The following is an 18,406-nucleotide window of genomic DNA, read 5'->3' on the forward strand; positions in this document are numbered from 1 at the left end:
GGTGTTGCCACGACTTGGTGGGAGTATATTTCTTGCACAGTTTATTATTTTTGTTTTTAGAGCGTTCCACCTCTCGCTCGTAGTTTCATATCTGTTTTCTGGTAGTAGAGACTCGTCTAAAGCGGCTTTGAATTCCTGTTGGACAGTAATGTCCCTTAGAGAGTCCGTGTTGAGCCGAGGCTGCGTGTTTTCTCCGCCCCCATTGGCGCGGGGGCGGGCGATTCTACAACGTATCACTAAGCCAACCAAGTAGTGATCGGAATCGATATTGGCTCCTCGATAAGTTCTGACGTTTAACAGGCTCGACTGTCGTCGGCGGCTTATTAACACGTGGTCGATCTGGTTGAAGGATTCGCCATCCGGGTGCGCACACGTCATTTTGTGGATGTCCCTCCGCGCAAATTTGGTACTTCCTACAACCAGATTGTTCGCTGCGGCGAACTGGACCAATCTAATACCATTATCGTTACTGTGCTCATGCAGACTGTGACAGCCAGTGTATTGGCGGTACATTGGCTCCCTACCGACTTTTGCGTTGAAGTCCCCCAGGATGATTTTGAGGTCATGCCTGGGGCACGCATCTATAGTTCTAGCGAGGCGGCCGTAAAAAAGGTCCTTCTCCTCTTCCTCTTTATCTTCGGTAGGGGCGTGAACGTTTATGAGGCTTATATTAAAGAATTTGCCTCGCATACGCAGGGTGCATAGCCTATCGTTTATAGCCTTGAAATCTATGATTACGGATTTCAGCCGGGGACCTACGGCGAAACCCGTTCCGAGCACGTGGTGGCGGTCGTGGCAGCTGTAGTAAATGTCGTAGCATTGCTTACCACGCCCGTTGTGCACACCGTTCCCTAGCCACCGAATCTCTTGTAGAGCTACGAGGTCCATGCTCAGTGTGGCTAGGGCGTCATCAAGTTGTTTCAAGGCTCCGGCTTTGCTAAGAGTGCGTACGTTCCATGAGCCCATTTTTATCGTTGTCCGGGGGCATTGCGTTGGGTCGGTATCGTTAAGTCCGTTTCGTATCCTTCTGATGCTTTCTGTAGTCAGTTGTTACGTGAGACTGGGTGACTGGCCCTGCGCCCACGTGGCCGTTTTATTTTTCGTCGGGTTGCCCCCCGACGTTCAGGCACCAGTTTCCCGGGATACCCACCCCCTCCTGGTTCGCCATATGCCACCATCCGCCCAAGGGGTTGGATCTAGCCCGTGTACCCAAGCTAGGATATATGGAGGCACATGTTACCACTCTGCTTAAAATAAGCACGATATAAAAATCTCCTGCTTTCGTTAAGGCCTTCAAATACCTCATAAGGTTTCGTATTTCACCGGGCTCCTCCGCGTTTCGCCGGTATAGAAATTGTTTTGAGGGTAACCTATCTTCTTTTTCTAGGTGTGCTTTGTGCCTTTCGTATTGCACATATATAGGATAACGCTTGCGCTTCCCTACATTCAACCTGTCGATCAACCTTCGTCGATCTGGACATGATCCAACGTTTTGCAGCTTTTCTCTACCACTTGCTTGTGGGATACAAAAACGTAGATCAATTCGACCTGGGGTACACCTGTCTCGCAACGCGCATGGTGTAATCATAACCTTATTTGTGATCGTGTCGGTGAGTGTGTGTGTCGTTTGATCCCTAACTTGCACTTTCTTCTGTTTTAGATTTGTTTCAACAACAAATTGTACTGTGCTGCTAATGGATTGTATTCGGCTTTTACGGTTTTCACTGCCGATACTGCAAGCTGTCCATCTCAATCTGTTTCTCTCCGTCGTGTGCTTGGCGATGCTGTCGATCTTGGGTGGTGCCGTCAATTCGGTGGGATGTGTTCCGGTCAACAACTTCAACTCCCCTTTCAGGGAAGGCAGAGTCAACATTCCCTGAAAGTGAGTAAAAGTTTGGGTTAATGATATAACGGAAAGTTCTTGAGACGGCAAACTTAGCTTTATGTTGCTACGAGTGTGGATGCTGAGTTGCTGCTGAGGATGACGAGTTGCTGGATGTGTTCCGAAAAGTTTATTAAATTTATGGAAACAAATGATTTCGTCCATGAAATGAACAGGTTATAACCACTCTTAAAGAAGGTATGAAAAAGTATGTGGTAAAATTAATGATATAATTGCTTGACAATAACATTCCCCACGAATTTTACCATCTCGTCTCATACATGAAACCTACAAAGGTTTTCTCCATTAAAGCAGAGGAAAAAATGTTGAAACTAGCTTAAAATGTTGATTTTAAACTCGACAATGTTCGTGTCTTTGAAGAAATTGTGGTACTAAAAAATTTGAAGCATTCCCTTCCATTTTATAATGATTATTTGGAGTTTTATGCTGTTCTTTTCCGGCAGCATAATTTCATTGAACTCAAAAACTGTTCCAAATTGTCATCACTATTTCCCATTCCAATGCTGAGGCTGAACGACGCTTCTCGTCTTACAAATTGGTGATGACAGAAAAAAGCTCATGTATGTCAAAAGAACTCTTCAACCATCGAAAAAACATAATCAATGGAATGCATTTTTTACAATATGCTATAGAAAAGTTTATTCCACCAAAAGAATTATTATTAAAAGCAAAAATGGCTAGGCAGACACACAACAAAAAAATTGAAAAAGAAAAACAAAAAAAGAAGAATGCAGATTTACGATTGAGCAGCATGAAAAAGAAAGTTGAAGAACAGAAAAATGTAGTTAAAAAGAAACGTGAAGCAAGTGAGGAGTTAACTAATATTATAACTGCTCAGTTGAAAAAACTGAAAAATGACAACCCTCAAGTTGTTGTTGTTGTTTTAATTTTTTACGAGGCTTTTTAGCATTCGCCTCTCAAAAACAACCCTCAAGTGGCTTGTTTAAAAATAATGGTGGAACAACGTGAAAAGTTACTGAGTGAAGAGGCAGATGCGCAGAAAAAACTAGTTGAATTGAAGAAAGATAAGTGATGTAATTGACTTTTTTTGTAGTGGCAAGCACAGATTATGAAATAAGTATTAGTTAGGCATAGTACGTAACATTGAACTTCTACCAAATATTTTGTTTAATAATTATGTGAATTCGAGAAATAAGCAGAATAGATCTCTTCAGTAATACAACATTCATAAGTAACGAGTTGTTGTCACATAAGCAAGGCGTTTTTTTAAATTAACAAGTGTGAACAGTTAATTTACTACATTTTGTTACAAAGGCTCTAACCTCGCAAAACATTAAACACCAAAGGTTTTGTTCTATATTGTTGAGTTTATTTTATATTATCAATACCTTGATTTAGCAATACGACCAGGCCCTCCGTTATGAATAAAAAAACCCTAATTCAACAATTCTGCCGGTCTCGTAGTACAGTCGTCAACTCGTACGACTTAACAACATGCCCGTCATGGGTTCAAATAGACCGCGCCGCCATACGTAGCATTGACTATCCTGCTATAGGGGGGAATCACTAAGTCACTGAAAGCCAAGCCCACAAGTGGGTACAGGCAGGCCTTGACCGACATCGGTTGTTGAGCTAAAGAACAAGAAGAAGAATAATTCAACAATTCTATGTGTTGCTTTCGTATAGGCGCGGATTTTACATTTTGGCGCGGATGAATTTGCTTGCCCTACGTGATAAATTCATTGATCTGATTGACCTCTGATCTGATTGACGGATGAACCACCCACCAAGTGAACCAAAACAAAAGCGAAAAATATGTTCCATTAGTCTTCCGATCAAAGAACCACAAGAACCACCGTGCAAAAATTTGTCACATCACTTTCCAGCCTCCGATCCCGCAACCGAACCGATGCTTATCCTGCGTAATAACTTATGAGGGTTTATTACTTTATCTCACCAGTGAAGGTATTACATTTCTTTCTTTTTCCGGATCAAACGGATGAGTCTCATCCAGACTCGCCAGAAATTTTCACGAGATGGCAGAGTCGAGTTTGGTTAGGGTACGGAGTCTGGCTCAGTTGGGTACGACTGACCGGCGGATTACAAGAAAGATGTTAGTCATTTCACGAGAATGTTTTAATCAAATAACACTGTGCAGCATTTATTTTTTAATACATTTTAAATCCCCGCATATGTTTTAATAAATGACCGAATGGTAGGAGCTGAAACTTTAGCAAAAACGGTAGGTGGACTACTGTCACAGGGTATTCCACCAAAAGAAATGACACCTGTTAGCTTGCCTTTGCAGATGGGCCTCCACTATCGCCGTTACATAAATCTCCGTCTGTGCCTTGCTTAGTGCAAATGTTCCTAAAAGTAAAACAATTGGATAGAAAAAACTTAATGTTACATTACAAAAATAAACAATAAACTAAAATAATAATCTCAACATACGCGGACATAATTGAACCAGGCCAAGCAGCAGAGCATTGTTGTTGTGACACTGTTAGTTGGGTGGCATATTGTAGATTATCTGGATTAGTCTTTAAATTATAGCCCCATCCAGCTACGTAACATTAAGTATTGCTAGGAAATTCAGCGTCTTGCAGTGGTATGCGAGCAATGTTTTTGTATCCTTCTAGAGATTTTTTCACTTGAAGTATTGCTACGTCGTAATAGTTTGTCTTTGGATTATATAAAGGATGATTTACGATTTTACTGAGATAAAACACGATCCCACCTTTGCTCAGCGACGCACTGCCTCCGTACAACGCAAACTGTAGAGAAGCAGCAATGTTAGAAGCAAATGAACACAGCTACATAACGATGCCATTCTTACCTTAGAAATGTTCGGATTGGGGTACACACAGTGAGCTGCAGTCAACCCGTGATAGTACGTAATAACACTAGCTCCACATTCACAAGATTTGTTCTCAAGTAGACACACTACGTAACGGTATGATGCGATATTAGCATTCTTTCCATTAAAAATTCGTCCTGAATGGGAATAATTGCTGGTTTCAAGCTGTAGTGAAGTTGTGAACGCTTTTTGAACTGCTTCTTCAGTATGGTTTTTCATATTAATGTCACTAGCAAACACATGACTTGGGCACGACACCAAAACCACGGCACAAAGGACCTTTACCAGTGATACCATCTTGATACTGCAGCAACTGTGGTACTGTGGTGAAGCTCTCATGGTATTTAAAGCACATCAGGATTGTCTTCTTATGTTCTTTGGCATTTATTTGCGTGTCAGCTTACAACAGTCGCACGCCCAGACACTCTTTTAAACAAGTGTTGTATCTCATCGCACAGTGAGATATGGCAAACATTAATGACTTGTTTTTAAGACAGATAAGCATATAACAAACAGTAGCACCAAACTCCTGGACAGTTCATATGTTCACCGATCGGGTGGTCCTATGACTTCCTGGACTGCTCATTGAAACAGTTTTCAGAGTTTCTTTTATCACACATCGATGAGGATACTCTTTAGTTATGGTCTTACATCCATCTAATTCAGATCGAAAGTGCAATACACTTTCTGTGTAAGTGCCTTCAAGATAATAAATGGCTAATTTGGCTTTTTATTTAAACTATTCCATTTACTTTATAACAAACATCTGACACTCAAATATTTAGCAGAAGCTATAAAAATAATCAAAAGCATGCAGACCCTCCCTGATGTACTTCGATAAAAAACATTTTTCTACGAAACTTCATGATCTTAATGTTAGTTGTTGCTTAGTTCAAACATTTGTTTGAATTATTTGTAATATTCTTGGGATTCTGCATACTCTTATTTGATTCAACCAGTTTTAGTAAGCCATAGTCTCACTGTGTATGTAATCAGTTTTAGTCAGAGTTCCAAGGTGAACGTTAAATCTGACAGACATTATGCATTGACGTCAGATATTTTGTATTTGTTGTTGTACGTTCCGGAAATTTTCGTATATTTACACAGCTGTACAGCTGTTTCGTAATGCAACATTCGCTTTTACATTTCATATGTTTTGGAGCAAGAGTCGGACAAAATCTTCATAAATTGTTGTAGTTCTATTTTTAATAACCTATTATAATAATTGTTTAAGAATTTTGGTCTAGAGTTACACGATGTAATCGTTTTGCAAACACTAGTTACGCCGGTTACAGGGCCTCGCTGAATCGAATTTGCACACGCAAAAATCAAACCATTTGATATTTAATTTCGTAAAGAGTGTTTTCCCGTATTGTTTCATTGTTCCTGTTTCTTAGGTTAAGTCTTCAACAATAGGTCACACAGTACCAGGTCCGGTTTCGCGCCTTAGTTTGCCAGTCCGCTATCCCGGCCTTAATGGCGTACGCTCCACGCCATCTTACCACCTCAATTTAGCCCTACCACGCCTCCTCTGTCCTTGTGGACGGCCTAAAAAGACTTTACCGCTAATGTTACCACCATCAGTTTGGTCTTTGCCTCGTTTATCTGTAATCCAAGGTTCTCTGCCCCCTGCTTGATCTCTTGGTAGGCTTCTGCTACAAAGGAGAGCCGCATACCAATGATGTCTATATCATCAGGCCAGGATCTGGGTTGACTTATAGAAGATGATTCTCGTAGTCTCCATCCTAGAGTCACGGATGACACTCTCTAGCGCCAGTTTAAATAGGAGACATATAAGCCTATCTCCCTAGCGCAGACCATTGGTGGTAGCAAAAGGCCTGGAGAGTTTGGCCGGGATTACAAAAGAGCTCATAGCGTCATACAATTTTACCCTGGTTATGCTATCATATGCGGCTTGGAAGTCAATAAAGAGATGGTTTGTGTTGTGTCTGTATTCAGCCATCTTCTCCAAGATCTGCCGCTTGGTGAAGATCTGATCAGTGGTTGATTTTTCGTTTTAGAATCCTCTTTGATAGTTTCGGATCTCTTCGACGTGCGGAACAAGACGATCCTGAAGGATCAGGAAGAATATTTTATAGGCGGTATACGACACCGTAATATATTATTAACCGTAATTTAGTATTTTAGTACCGTATTAAGCACAGAACAACCTGTTATCCCGAATTCAATTTATACCAAATACTCTAATCATGCTTAATTTCATTTCTGACCATTTTATTTGCCAGGTTACACTTTTTGGTGTTTTCCAAATTTTGCTACATAATATGGTCCGGAGACCTTGTTGTATGGTTTTATTGAACACATCTACGTTCATGTACGCGTATACTAATATTGCTATTTTTGCTTTTTATAGAATACTTTTACATACAAACACAAAACATACTAATATTGCTTTTATTGCTTTGAAATTCTGGATCATCTTGCTCTCTTTATCCCGTTAAAATTGCCTATCCCTCCAGATCCATGTTTGACTTCTGGTGACTGACTCGATGACGAAAGACTACTGTTATTATGCGTCCCTGGCTTGTTGCTTGTGTTGTACTTTTGAAAATCTGAATATAAAATTGGGAAACATACCCAGAATGATAAAAAGGATAATGATTCTGCTCTTCTAAGCTCATCAGTGTAACACCAAAAATTAGACAAATTTGCTCTACTCTACTTTAAGTTTGATGGAAACTTAAAAGTTTTAACACATTTTCTGATAAAATATGAGTGTAAGATAATGTATGCACATTTTCATGGTCATTGCAGTTATATATCCCTAGATTTTTACCATTTCCCTTAACGTGTCCGTCTTTACCTGCCTTCCCCTACTAGCGAACATAGACGAACTTTTTGCATTGAAGGCCAAATTGACTCACTCGGAAAGGAAAAAAAATGAGTTATCATGAAGAGGTTATTGTTAGGATACTGTCTATAAAAGGTATCAAGTCCGTAATTCGGTTTGTTATTGATGTGTGCAGTGATGCTGTTGCTACGGATGTAGCTATCTATTTATTATGAGTAGCTTGGTAGAAGTTTTTAGAACTGGCTTATTTGGACTTTATTGCGCAGTTTAAAAATTCGTCTGTTCTTTCTGGCTAAACTTTTGCTCCATCTATTCGAGCTGTCCTTGACAGCTCGTTGTTGTTATCAACACTCGCTTGGCTAATCCACACGAGGTCGATATCGTGCCAACACTCCACCCCGTAAATCCTTAGTGAAGCAGGATTTGCTTAAAATAAGCACGATATAAAAATCTCCTGCTTTCGTTAAGGCCTTCAAATACCTCATAAGGTTTCCGGTATAGAAATTGTTTTGAGGGTAACCTATCTTCTTTTTCTAGGTGTGCTTTGTGCCTTTCGTATTGCACATATATAGGATAACGCTTGCGCTTCCCTACATTCAACCTGTCGATCAACCTTCGTCGATCTGGACATGATCCAACGTTTTGCAGCTTTTCTCTACCACTTGCTTGTGGGATACAAAAACGTAGATCAATTCGACCTGGGGTACACCTGTCTCGCAACGCGCATGGTGTAATCATAACCTTATTTGTGATCGTGTCGGTGAGTGTGTGTGTCGTTTGATCCCTAACTTGCACTTTCTTCTGTTTTAGATTTGTTTCAACAACAAATTGTACTGTGCTGCTAATGGATTGTATTCGGCTTTTACGGTTTTCACTGCCGATACCGCAAGCTGTCCATCTCAATCTGTTTCTCTCCGTCGTGTGCTTGGCGATGCTGTCGATCTTGGGTGGTGCCGTCAATTCGGTGGGATGTGTTCCGGTCAACAACTTCAACTCCCCCTTTCAGGGAAGGCAGAGTCAACATTCCCTGAAAGTGAGTAAAAGTTTGGGTTAATGATATAACGGAAAGTTCTTGAGACGGCAAACTTAGCTTTATGTTGCTACGAGTGTGGATGCTGAGTTGCTGCTGAGGATGACGAGTTGCTGGATGTGTTCCGAAAAGTTTATTAAATTTATGGAAACAAATGATTTCGTCCATGAAATGAACAGGTTATAACCACTCTTAAAGAAGGTATGAAAAAGTATGTGGTAAAATTAATAATATATTTGCTTGACAATAACATTCCCCACGAATTTTACCATCTCGTCTCATACATGAAACCTACAAAGGTTTTCTCCATTAAAGCAGAGGAAAAAATGTTGAAACTAGCTTAAAATGTTGATTTTAAACTCGACAATGTTCGTGTCTTTGAAGAAATTGTGGTACTAAAAAATTTGAAGCATTCCCTTCCATTTTATAATGATTATTTGGAGTTTTATGCTGTTCTTTTCCGGCAGCATAATTTCATTGAACTCAAAAAACTGTTCCAAATTGTCATCACTATTTCCCATTCCAATGCTGAGGCTGAACGACGCTTCTCGTCTTACAAATTGGTGATGACAGAAAAAAGCTCATGTATGTCAAAAGAACTCTTCAACCATCGAAAAAACATAATCAATGGAATGCATTTTTTACAATATGCTATAGAAAAGTTTATTCCACCAAAAGAATTATTATTAAAAGCAAAAATGGCTAGGCAGACACACAACAAAAAAAATTGAAAAAGAAAAAACAAAAAAAGAAGAATGCAGATTTACGATTGAGCAGCATGAAAAGAAAGTTGAAGAACAGAAAAATGTAGTTAAAAAGAAACGTGAAGCAAGTGAGGAGTTAACTAATATTATAACTGCTCAGTTGAAAAAACTGAAAAATGACAACCCTCAAGTTGTTGTTGTTGTTTTAATTTTTTACGAGGCTTTTTAGCATTCGCCTCTCAAAAACAACCCTCAAGTGGCTTGTTTAAAAATAATGGTGGAACAACGTGAAAAGTTACTGAGTGAAGAGGCAGATGCGCAGAAAAAACTAGTTGAATTGAAGAAAGATAAGTGATGTAATTGACTTTTTTTGTAGTGGCAAGCACAGATTATGAAATAAGTATTAGTTAGGCATAGTACGTAACATTGAACTTCTACCAAATATTTTGTTTAATAATTATGTGAATTCGAGAAATAAGCAGAATAGATCTCTTCAGTAATACAACATTCATAAGTAACGAGTTGTTGTCACATAAGCAAGGCGTTTTTTTAAATTAACAAGTGTGAACAGTTAATTTACTACATTTTGTTACAAAGGCTCTAACCTCGCAAAACATTAAACACCAAAGGTTTTGTTCTATATTGTTGAGTTTATTTTATATTATCAATACCTTGATTTAGCAATACGACCAGGCCCTCCGTTATGAATAAAAAAAAACCCTAATTCAACAATTCTGCCGGTCTCGTAGTACAGTCGTCAACTCGTACGACTTAACAACATGCCCGTCATGGGTTCAATCCCCAAATAGACCGCGCCGCCATACGTAGCATTGACTATCCTGCTATAGGGGGGAATCACTAAGTCACTGAAAGCCAAGCCCACAAGTGGGTACAGGCAGGCCTTGACCGACATCGGTTGTTGAGCTAAAGAACAAGAAGAAGAATAATTCAACAATTCTATGTGTTGCTTTCGTATAGGCGCGGATTTTACATTTTGGCGCGGATGAATTTGCTTGCCCTACGTGATAAATTCATTGATCTGATTGACCTCTGATCTGATTGACGGATGAACCACCCACCAAGTGAACCAAAACAAAAGCGAAAAATATGTTCCATTAGTCTTCCGATCAAAGAACCACAAGAACCACCGTGCAAAAATTTGTCACATCACTTTCCAGCCTCCGATCCCGCAACCGAACCGATGCTTATCCTGCGTAATAACTTATGAGGGTTTATTACTTTATCTCACCAGTGAAGGTATTACATTTCTTTCTTTTTCCGGATCAAACGGATGAGTCTCATCCAGACTCGCCAGAAATTTTCACGAGATGGCAGAGTCGAGTTTGGTTAGGGTACGGAGTCTGGCTCAGTTGGGTACGACTGACCGGCGGATTACAAGAAAGATGTTAGTCATTTCACGAGAATGTTTTAATCAAATAACACTGTGCAGCATTTATTTTTTAATACATTTTAAATCCCCGCATATGTTTTAATAAATGACCGAATGGTAGGAGCTGAAACTTTAGCAAAAACGGTAGGTGGACTACTGTCACAGGGTATTCCACCAAAAGAAATGACACCTGTTAGCTTGCCTTTGCAGATGGGCCTCCACTATCGCCGTTACATAAATCTCCGTCTGTGCCTTGCTTAGTGCAAATGTTCCTAAAAGTAAAACAATTGGATAGAAAAAACTTAATGTTACATTACAAAAATAAACAATAAACTAAAATAATAATCTCAACATACGCGGACATAATTGAACCAGGCCAAGCAGCAGAGCATTGTTGTTGTGACACTGTTAGTTGGGTGGCATATTGTAGATTATCTGGATTAGTCTTTAAATTATAGCCCCATCCAGCTACGTAACATAAAGTATTGCTAGGAACTTCAGCGTCTTGCAGTGATATGCGAGCAATGTTTTTGTATCCTTCTAGAGATTTTTTCACTTGAAGTATTGCTACGTCGTAATAGTTTGTCTTTGGATTATATAAAGGATGATTTACGATTTTACTGAGATAAAACACGATCCCACCTTTGCTCAGCGACGCACTGCCTCCGTACAACGCAAACTGTAGAGAAGCAGCAATGTTAGAAGCAAATGAACACAGCTACATAACGATGCCATTCTTACCTTAGAAATGTTCGGATTGGGGTACACACAGTGAGCTGCAGTCAACCCGTGATAGTACGTAATAACACTAGCTCCACATTCACAAGATTTGTTCTCAAGTAGACACTGTTGCGTCCAGCAACAAAGCTCTTTCTTTCGCGAATTTAAAGTTGAAACATCAGTTTTCTTAATTCACTTAATTTCATTAAACTGTATTAAAAATTCACTGAACTTTCTTCTCTTGGCGCGATGGTAGAAAGAGGTCGATTTTCGTCTTCGTGCCCGTTTTAAAACTTCACGCAAACCCGATTGCGGTCATTCCACTTAATTTGCGCAGGTTCATCCGTTGCACGCGAAGCTCCTTCGGGATGAACCATTCCTACTCTCTCTATTTCGCCCGTGTTTGTTTCGCCTGTGCTACCTGTCCCTCTCTCTCACTTCACCACAACGCAGCTGTCAAACTAGAACCGCTGTTGGTAAACAACAGACACACTACGTAACGGTATGATGCGATATTAGCATTCTTTCCATTAAAAATTCGTCCTGAATGGGAATAATTGCTGGTTTCAAGCTGTAGTGAAGTTGTGAACGCTTTTTGAACTGCTTCTTCAGTATGGTTTTTCATATTAATGTCACTAGCAAACACATGACTTGGGCACGACACCAAAACCACGGCACAAAGGACCTTTACCAGTGATACCATCTTGATACTGCAGCAACTGTGGTACTGTGGTGAAGCTCTCATGGTATTTAAAGCACATCAGGATTGTCTTCTTATGTTCTTTGGCATTTATTTGCGTGTCAGCTTACAACAGTCGCACGCCCAGACACTCTTTTAAACAAGTGTTGTATCTCATCGCACAGTGAGATATGGCAAACATTAATGACTTGTTTTTAAGACAGATAAGCATATAACAAACAGTAGCACCAAACTCCTGGACAGTTCATATGTTCACCGATCGGGTGGTCCTATGACTTCCTGGACTGCTCATTGAAACAGTTTTCAGAGTTTCTTTTATCACACATCGATGAGGATACTCTTTAGTTATGGTCTTACATCCATCTAATTCAGATCGAAAGTGCAATACACTTTCTGTGTAAGTGCCTTCAAGATAATAAATGGCTAATTTGGCTTTTTATATAAACTATTCCATTTACTTTATAACAAACATCTGACACTCAAATATTTAGCAGAAGCTATAAAAATAATCAAAAGCATGCAGACCCTCCCTGATGTACTTCGATAAAAAACATTTTTCTACGAAACTTCATGATCTTAATGTTAGTTGTTGCTTAGTTCAAACATTTGTTTGAATTATTTGTAATATTCTTGGGATTCTGCATACTCTTATTTGATTCAACCAGTTTTAGTAAGCCATAGTCTCACTGTGTATGTAATCAGTTTTAGTCAGAGTTCCAAGGTGAACGTTAAATCTGACAGACATTATGCATTGACGTCAGATATTTTGTATTTGTTGTTGTACGTTCCGGAAATTTTCGTATATTTACACAGCTGTACAGCTGTTTCGTAATGCAACATTCGCTTTTACATTTCATATGTTTTGGAGCAAGAGTCGGACAAAATCTTCATAAATTGTTGTAGTTCTATTTTTAATAACCTATTATAATAATTGTTTAAGAATTTTGGTCTAGAGTTACACGATGTAATCGTTTTGCAAACACTAGTTACGCCGGTTACAGGGCCTCGCTGAATCGAATTTGCACACGCAAAAATCAAACCATTTGATATTTAATTTCGTAAAGAGTGTTTTCCCGTATTGTTTCATTGTTCCTGTTTCTTAGGTTAAGTCTTCAACAATAGGTCACACAGTACCAGGTCCGGTTTCGCGCCTTAGTTTGCCAGTCCGCTATCCCGGCCTTAATGGCGTACGCTCCACGCCATCTTACCACCTCAATTTAGCCCTACCACGCCTCCTCTGTCCTTGTGGACGGCCTAAAAAGACTTTACCGCTAATGTTACCACCATCAGTTTGGTCTTTGCCTCGTTTATCTGCAATCCAAGGTTCTCTGCCCCCTGCTTGATCTCTTGGTAGGCTTCTGCTACAAAGGAGAGCCGCATACCAATGATGTCTATATCATCAGGCCAGGATCTGGGTTGACTTATAGAAGATGATTCTCGTAGTCTCCATCCTAGAGTCACGGATGACACTCTCTAGCGCCAGTTTAAATAGGAGACATATAAGCCTATCTCCCTAGCGCAGACCATTGGTGGTAGCAAAAGGCCTGGAGAGTTTGGCCGGGATTACAAAAGAGCTCATAGCGTCATACAATTTTACCCTGGTTATGCTATCATATGCGGCTTGGAAGTCAATAAAGAGATGGTTTGTGTTGTGTCTGTATTCAGCCATCTTCTCCAAGATCTGCCGCTTGGTGAAGATCTGATCAGTGGTTGATTTTTCGTTTTAGAATCCTCTTTGATAGTTTCGGATCTCTTCGACGTGCGGAACAAGACGATCCTGAAGGATCAGGAAGAATATTTTATAGGCGGTATACGACACCGTAATATATTATTAACCGTAATTTAGTATTTTAGTACCGTATTAAGCACAGAACAACCTGTTATCCCGAATTCAATTTATACCAAATACTCTAATCATGCTTAATTTCATTTCTGACCATTTTATTTGCCAGGTTACACTTTTTGGTGTTTTCCAAATTTTGCTACATAATATGGTCCGGAGACCTTGTTGTATGGTTTTATTGAACACATCTACGTTCATGTACGCGTATACTAATATTGCTATTTTTGCTTTTTATAGAATACTTTTACATACAAACACAAAACATACTAATATTGCTTTTATTGCTTTGAAATTCTGGATCATCTTGCTCTCTTTATCCCGTTAAAATTGCCTATCCCTCCAGATCCATGTTTGACTTCTGGTGACTGACTCGATGACGAAAGACTACTGTTATTATGCGTCCCTGGCTTGTTGCTTGTGTTGTACTTTTGAAAATCTGAATATAAAATTGGGAAACATACCCAGAATGATAAAAAGGATAATGATTCTGCTCTTCTAAGCTCATCAGTGTAACACCAAAAATTAGACAAATTTGCTCTACTTTTTCATAGTTTGCACACCCTGCAATAGTAGTTTGCTTTTCAAGCGAAACGGTCCAAGAAGTCCTGAAAGTAACGCAGGAATAGAAGCATGAGAAGTATCTCAAATTCCCGCATAAGTCTTAATAAAAAGCCTAATGGCAGGAGCCGTAATTTTAGTGAAAACTGACGGTAATTCACTCCGGCAACCTTCTCCACCATACGAAGTGACACCTGTTAGCTTTCCGTTACAGACCAATGGACCTCCGCTATCGCCAGTACACAAATCCCCGTTTTTGCCTCGCTGAGCACAAATATTTCTAAAATTAAAGCAGGTGAATGTATAAAAACAACAATAAAACAATACTAAAAATCGTATTTCCAACTCACTCGGGTGTAGTTAAGCCAAACCATGCTTCTGAGCATTGCCGTTGTGATATTGCTAGCAGGGCGGCATATTGCAGATTGTCTGGATATGTTTGTCCATTATAACCCCATCCAGCCACGCAGCATAAAGTATTGCTAGGAACTTCCGCGTTTTGGAGAGGTATGCGAGCAATTTTTTTGTATCCTTGGAAGGAGTTTTTCACCTGGATTATTGCTGCGTCGTAATCAGCTGTTTCAACGTTAAACAATGGATGAATTACGATTTTGCTGGCGTAAAACACAATTCCACCTTTGCTCAGCGACGCACTGCCACCGTATAGCGTGATCTGTAGAGGTAGACTGTGAGAAGCAGAATCAAATGAAGACAGATACGTAAGGATGCCTTCCTACCTCAGAAATGTTTTGATTGAAGTATACACAGTGAGCAGCAGTCAAAGCGTGCCAGTATGTAATAACACTAGCTCCACACACACAAACGTTTTTCACGCGCAAACCCACTATGTACGGGAATGATGTGATATCCGCAGCCTTTCCGTTAACAATTCGTCCAGAATGAGAATAATTGCTGGTCACATGCGGCTGTGCGCTTGCGGACACTTGTGGGATTGCTTTCTCAGTTTGGTTATCCATATTAGTATCACTGGCAAACGCATTGCTTAGGCACAGCACCAACACCACGATACAGTTTACGTTTAACAGTGATTTCATCTTACTTACGAATGATGGTAAACCGATTTAATTTTCCTAGCGATTTAAGCACAAGAGGACAGTCCTCTTGTGTTGTAATTCTTTGCACAATGGGTTCTCCACCAAACAATTGATGGGGAAAAAATAAACGCTACATGTAAAGCAATTACAGTCGTTGCCACCAAATTTGGACTCTAAGGCATCAATTTTTTACTCTAACGCACCTAGTTTTGTCTGCAACTCATCAATTATCTACTCTTGTAAGAATCATGATATTTTTACAGGGTATTTCAGCACTTTTTTCTACAATTGTCATTAAACATCACATAAACCATACAAAACCCGTGCAATTTGATTATCTTTTGAGCAACAAATAATGAAATTTTATAAATTCTAAAGCCATTGCTTATTCCTAAAAATAAAATTTTTCATTAAAATTTCCAAAACTGGTATAACAATTGTTATACTTTGAATCTATCATAGAAATTAATAACTACTTTACTTAATTTCAAGAATTTTGGAACATACAGTTTGGAGTTTTGTAAATGAAGCGGTTGACTCAAAGTAAAAAAATGCCTTAGAGACATATATTTGGTATTTCTTAATTTTCCTATCTGCTTACCGATAATAAATTTTGCATTTATTTATAATGGGACTATAATCTTATAGTGCAAATGACAACGACAGATTTTTTTTTGTATAGCGGTTTTTAATTATGTGTTTGTAATTGTACTGAAACGTTTCGGACATTTTCTTGTGTATACTCAGCTGAACAGTTGTTACTCAACGCAATATTCGCCTGTACAATGTGTGCGATTTTAGAAACAGCTGGGGAAAAAATATGTTATCAGAAGTTTGTTTCATCTATATTTTATGCAGCCTCAATAATAACGTTTGAGCGGATATTGTGGTTATGCCGACTCCCACTCTTAAAAAAATTAAAATGCTTGACACATCCATGACTGACGTCTATGAAAACATCAACAAACCAATTCAAGTAAGAAGAATAAGCATATTATTTTATGATGTTTAATGTACATCTTTTTCTAGCTGAATTCTTGGAGTTGGAAAGGTTCTGTGAATTTTAAATCTTTAAGAATTATGCCCCATCCGTTTTCAGTAAAGTAAAGTTAAGTAAAGTTCTACATTAGCATCTACTGTAGCATATCTGCAGAACAGAACTTATTATAAACCACACTATCAGCTATAAATAGATTGTAAAACACTTCGGAAAGCCAAATCACACTATTGCAACACATTTTAATAATACATCAGCAAATCAATCCCCACCATAGCAACATACCCAGACCATACCGTCCATAGATAAAAACCATTGAGACACATTTATCGAAAACAGCCGAAACGTTACTACAGCAAAGTAGGTAAACAGAGAACGGGAAAGATCGACGAACGCACCCGTTTTTTTTTCTAGAACAGTTTAAACTTTCTAGAACCTTCTTAAAATTAATAAAAGCGCAGCATAGGCACAAAATGACATATACCTCACTCCGATACAATGTATAAATTGCAACTCATATCAGTAACCTTTAATTGGAACAAAAAAAATTCCAAAACCAAATGTACGAAACCCATTGTGTATAAATAATACCAATTCCAACCGTGCAAGTCAGATTCGTTCGGACTGTCAAGATAGGACGTTACGCTGCCCAAAAATTTCGCCTTCCAACTTATTTCAAGAGTTTAGTTATGCCCCCCTTCCCAAGGTAAGGCTTCTAAACTCCAACGTTTCCAGTAAGGGAAACCCCTGCAGGGTTTTTATGATCGCCTGGACGATCTAGTATCGAAAAGTTCGTTTCAAGCAAACAAACGCTGACCTACCGCGACGGTACTCGATCGTAAAGTTGTATGATCATCACATTATCACATGGTGACTGTAACTATCTCCGTATTAACTACATTACATTTTAGGTTGGATATTTAAAGTTTAAGCTTAAAGACACTGTCGATCTTACCCGCACTGCAGTCGTGACGCAACAAAAAACACACTTTTTCATTTTTATCAAAATGTTATCAAAATCAATCCAGGAACCGTAGTTTCTCGTAAGATGGTACATAATACATCAAAAAAGCTATTTCCATGTCTACTAGTAAGTTTACATTGGCAAAAGTATTGCAATCAGGGGAAAACCTTAAGGTGTCGAAACTACCCCCAGTTCCCCTAATACAATCGTTTCCAATTCGTACTTAGTGTAAACGAAATAATGGTAATATATACACTTATAAATATGCTGCTCTGTCTGGAGTTACTTGTACTTATATTGATTAACATCCTCGATAGTATAGTGGTCAGTATCCCCGCCTGTCACGCGGGAGACCGGGGTTCGATTCCCCGTCGGGGAGAATATTTGTTTTGTTTCTTTTTTATAAATCATGATTAATTGTGATTAAATTTAATCGTTATTCTTGTTATTTCATTATTGATTAAATTATGCATTATCTGATAATAATTATATATGTAATCTAAATTTATATAGACGTTATATAGTTTTAATTGTTGACTTCTTTCAAGAAGAAGAAGAAGAATTGTTGACTTCAATCAATAAAAAGTGGTATCTGGCAGAAGAATGCTATACTCTGTTAACGAATCACACGGTTTTCGACTGATGCGGATTCGGAGATGCACGGATTTCTTAATTTAAAACACATCAAATGTCAAATCTTTACAATTTGCTTCAAGAATTGTCCACTGCAGCATAAATTGCCTTTTCCTAAAAAAATATCCTTTTAAAAGCCAGAAATATCGGAATTTTTTGCACAAACCTTGAAAATCGAGTTTAATTTAAAAAACGGGCAGACCCCGAGATACGCGATACCTCATATATGCGGATAAGTAGATATGCGTTTTTCGCAATTTGACAGTTTATTGAGCA

General features: G+C 38.9%; 1 protein-coding gene, 2 long non-coding RNA genes and 1 other non-coding gene across 4 annotated transcripts; 2 read left to right on the forward strand and 2 right to left on the reverse strand.

The window, feature by feature from the left end:
• The first annotated feature begins 1,261 nt into the window (after positions 1–1,261).
• On the forward strand, positions 1,262–1,985 carry LOC120902239. Its single transcript, XR_005739392.1, has 3 exons — positions 1,262–1,309; positions 1,388–1,580; positions 1,661–1,985. It is a non-coding gene; the product is annotated as an uncharacterized LOC120902239 (long non-coding RNA).
• A 2,018-nt stretch (positions 1,986–4,003) lies between these two features.
• Positions 4,004–5,197, reverse strand: LOC120902863 (trypsin 3A1-like). The gene is made up of 3 exons (XM_040311910.1): positions 4,704–5,197; positions 4,319–4,641; positions 4,004–4,234 (listed from the first exon to the last, which is right to left on the reverse strand). Exons 1-2 carry the CDS (start codon positions 5,061–5,063, stop codon positions 4,441–4,443), a joined length of 561 nt encoding a protein of 186 aa, XP_040167844.1. The 5' UTR covers positions 5,064–5,197; the 3' UTR covers positions 4,004–4,234; positions 4,319–4,440.
• Positions 5,198–10,701: 5,504 nt separating this feature from the next.
• On the reverse strand, positions 10,702–12,259 carry LOC120902413. Its single transcript, XR_005739410.1, has 3 exons — positions 11,402–12,259; positions 11,017–11,339; positions 10,702–10,932 (listed from the first exon to the last, which is right to left on the reverse strand). It is a non-coding gene; the product is annotated as an uncharacterized LOC120902413 (long non-coding RNA).
• Positions 12,260–17,804: 5,545 nt separating this feature from the next.
• On the forward strand, positions 17,805–17,876 carry Trnad-guc. Its single transcript has one exon. It is a non-coding gene; the product is annotated as a tRNA-Asp (tRNA).
• The last annotated feature ends 530 nt before the right edge of the window (positions 17,877–18,406 follow it).

This window comes from Anopheles arabiensis, chromosome 3 (genome assembly GCF_016920715.1).
Source record: "Anopheles arabiensis isolate DONGOLA chromosome 3, AaraD3, whole genome shotgun sequence".
NCBI classification, from domain to species: domain Eukaryota; kingdom Metazoa; phylum Arthropoda; class Insecta; order Diptera; family Culicidae; genus Anopheles; species Anopheles arabiensis.

Coding starts and splice junctions, on each gene's coding strand:
- LOC120902863 (XM_040311910.1), bottom strand. CDS start 5,063: ATGAGAGCTTCACCACAGTACCACAGTTGCTGCAGTATCAAGATGGTA. Junction 4,642..4,703: donor CCAATCCGAACATTTCTAAG/GTAAGAATGGCA, acceptor GCTTCTCTACAG/TTTGCGTTGTACGGAGGCAG.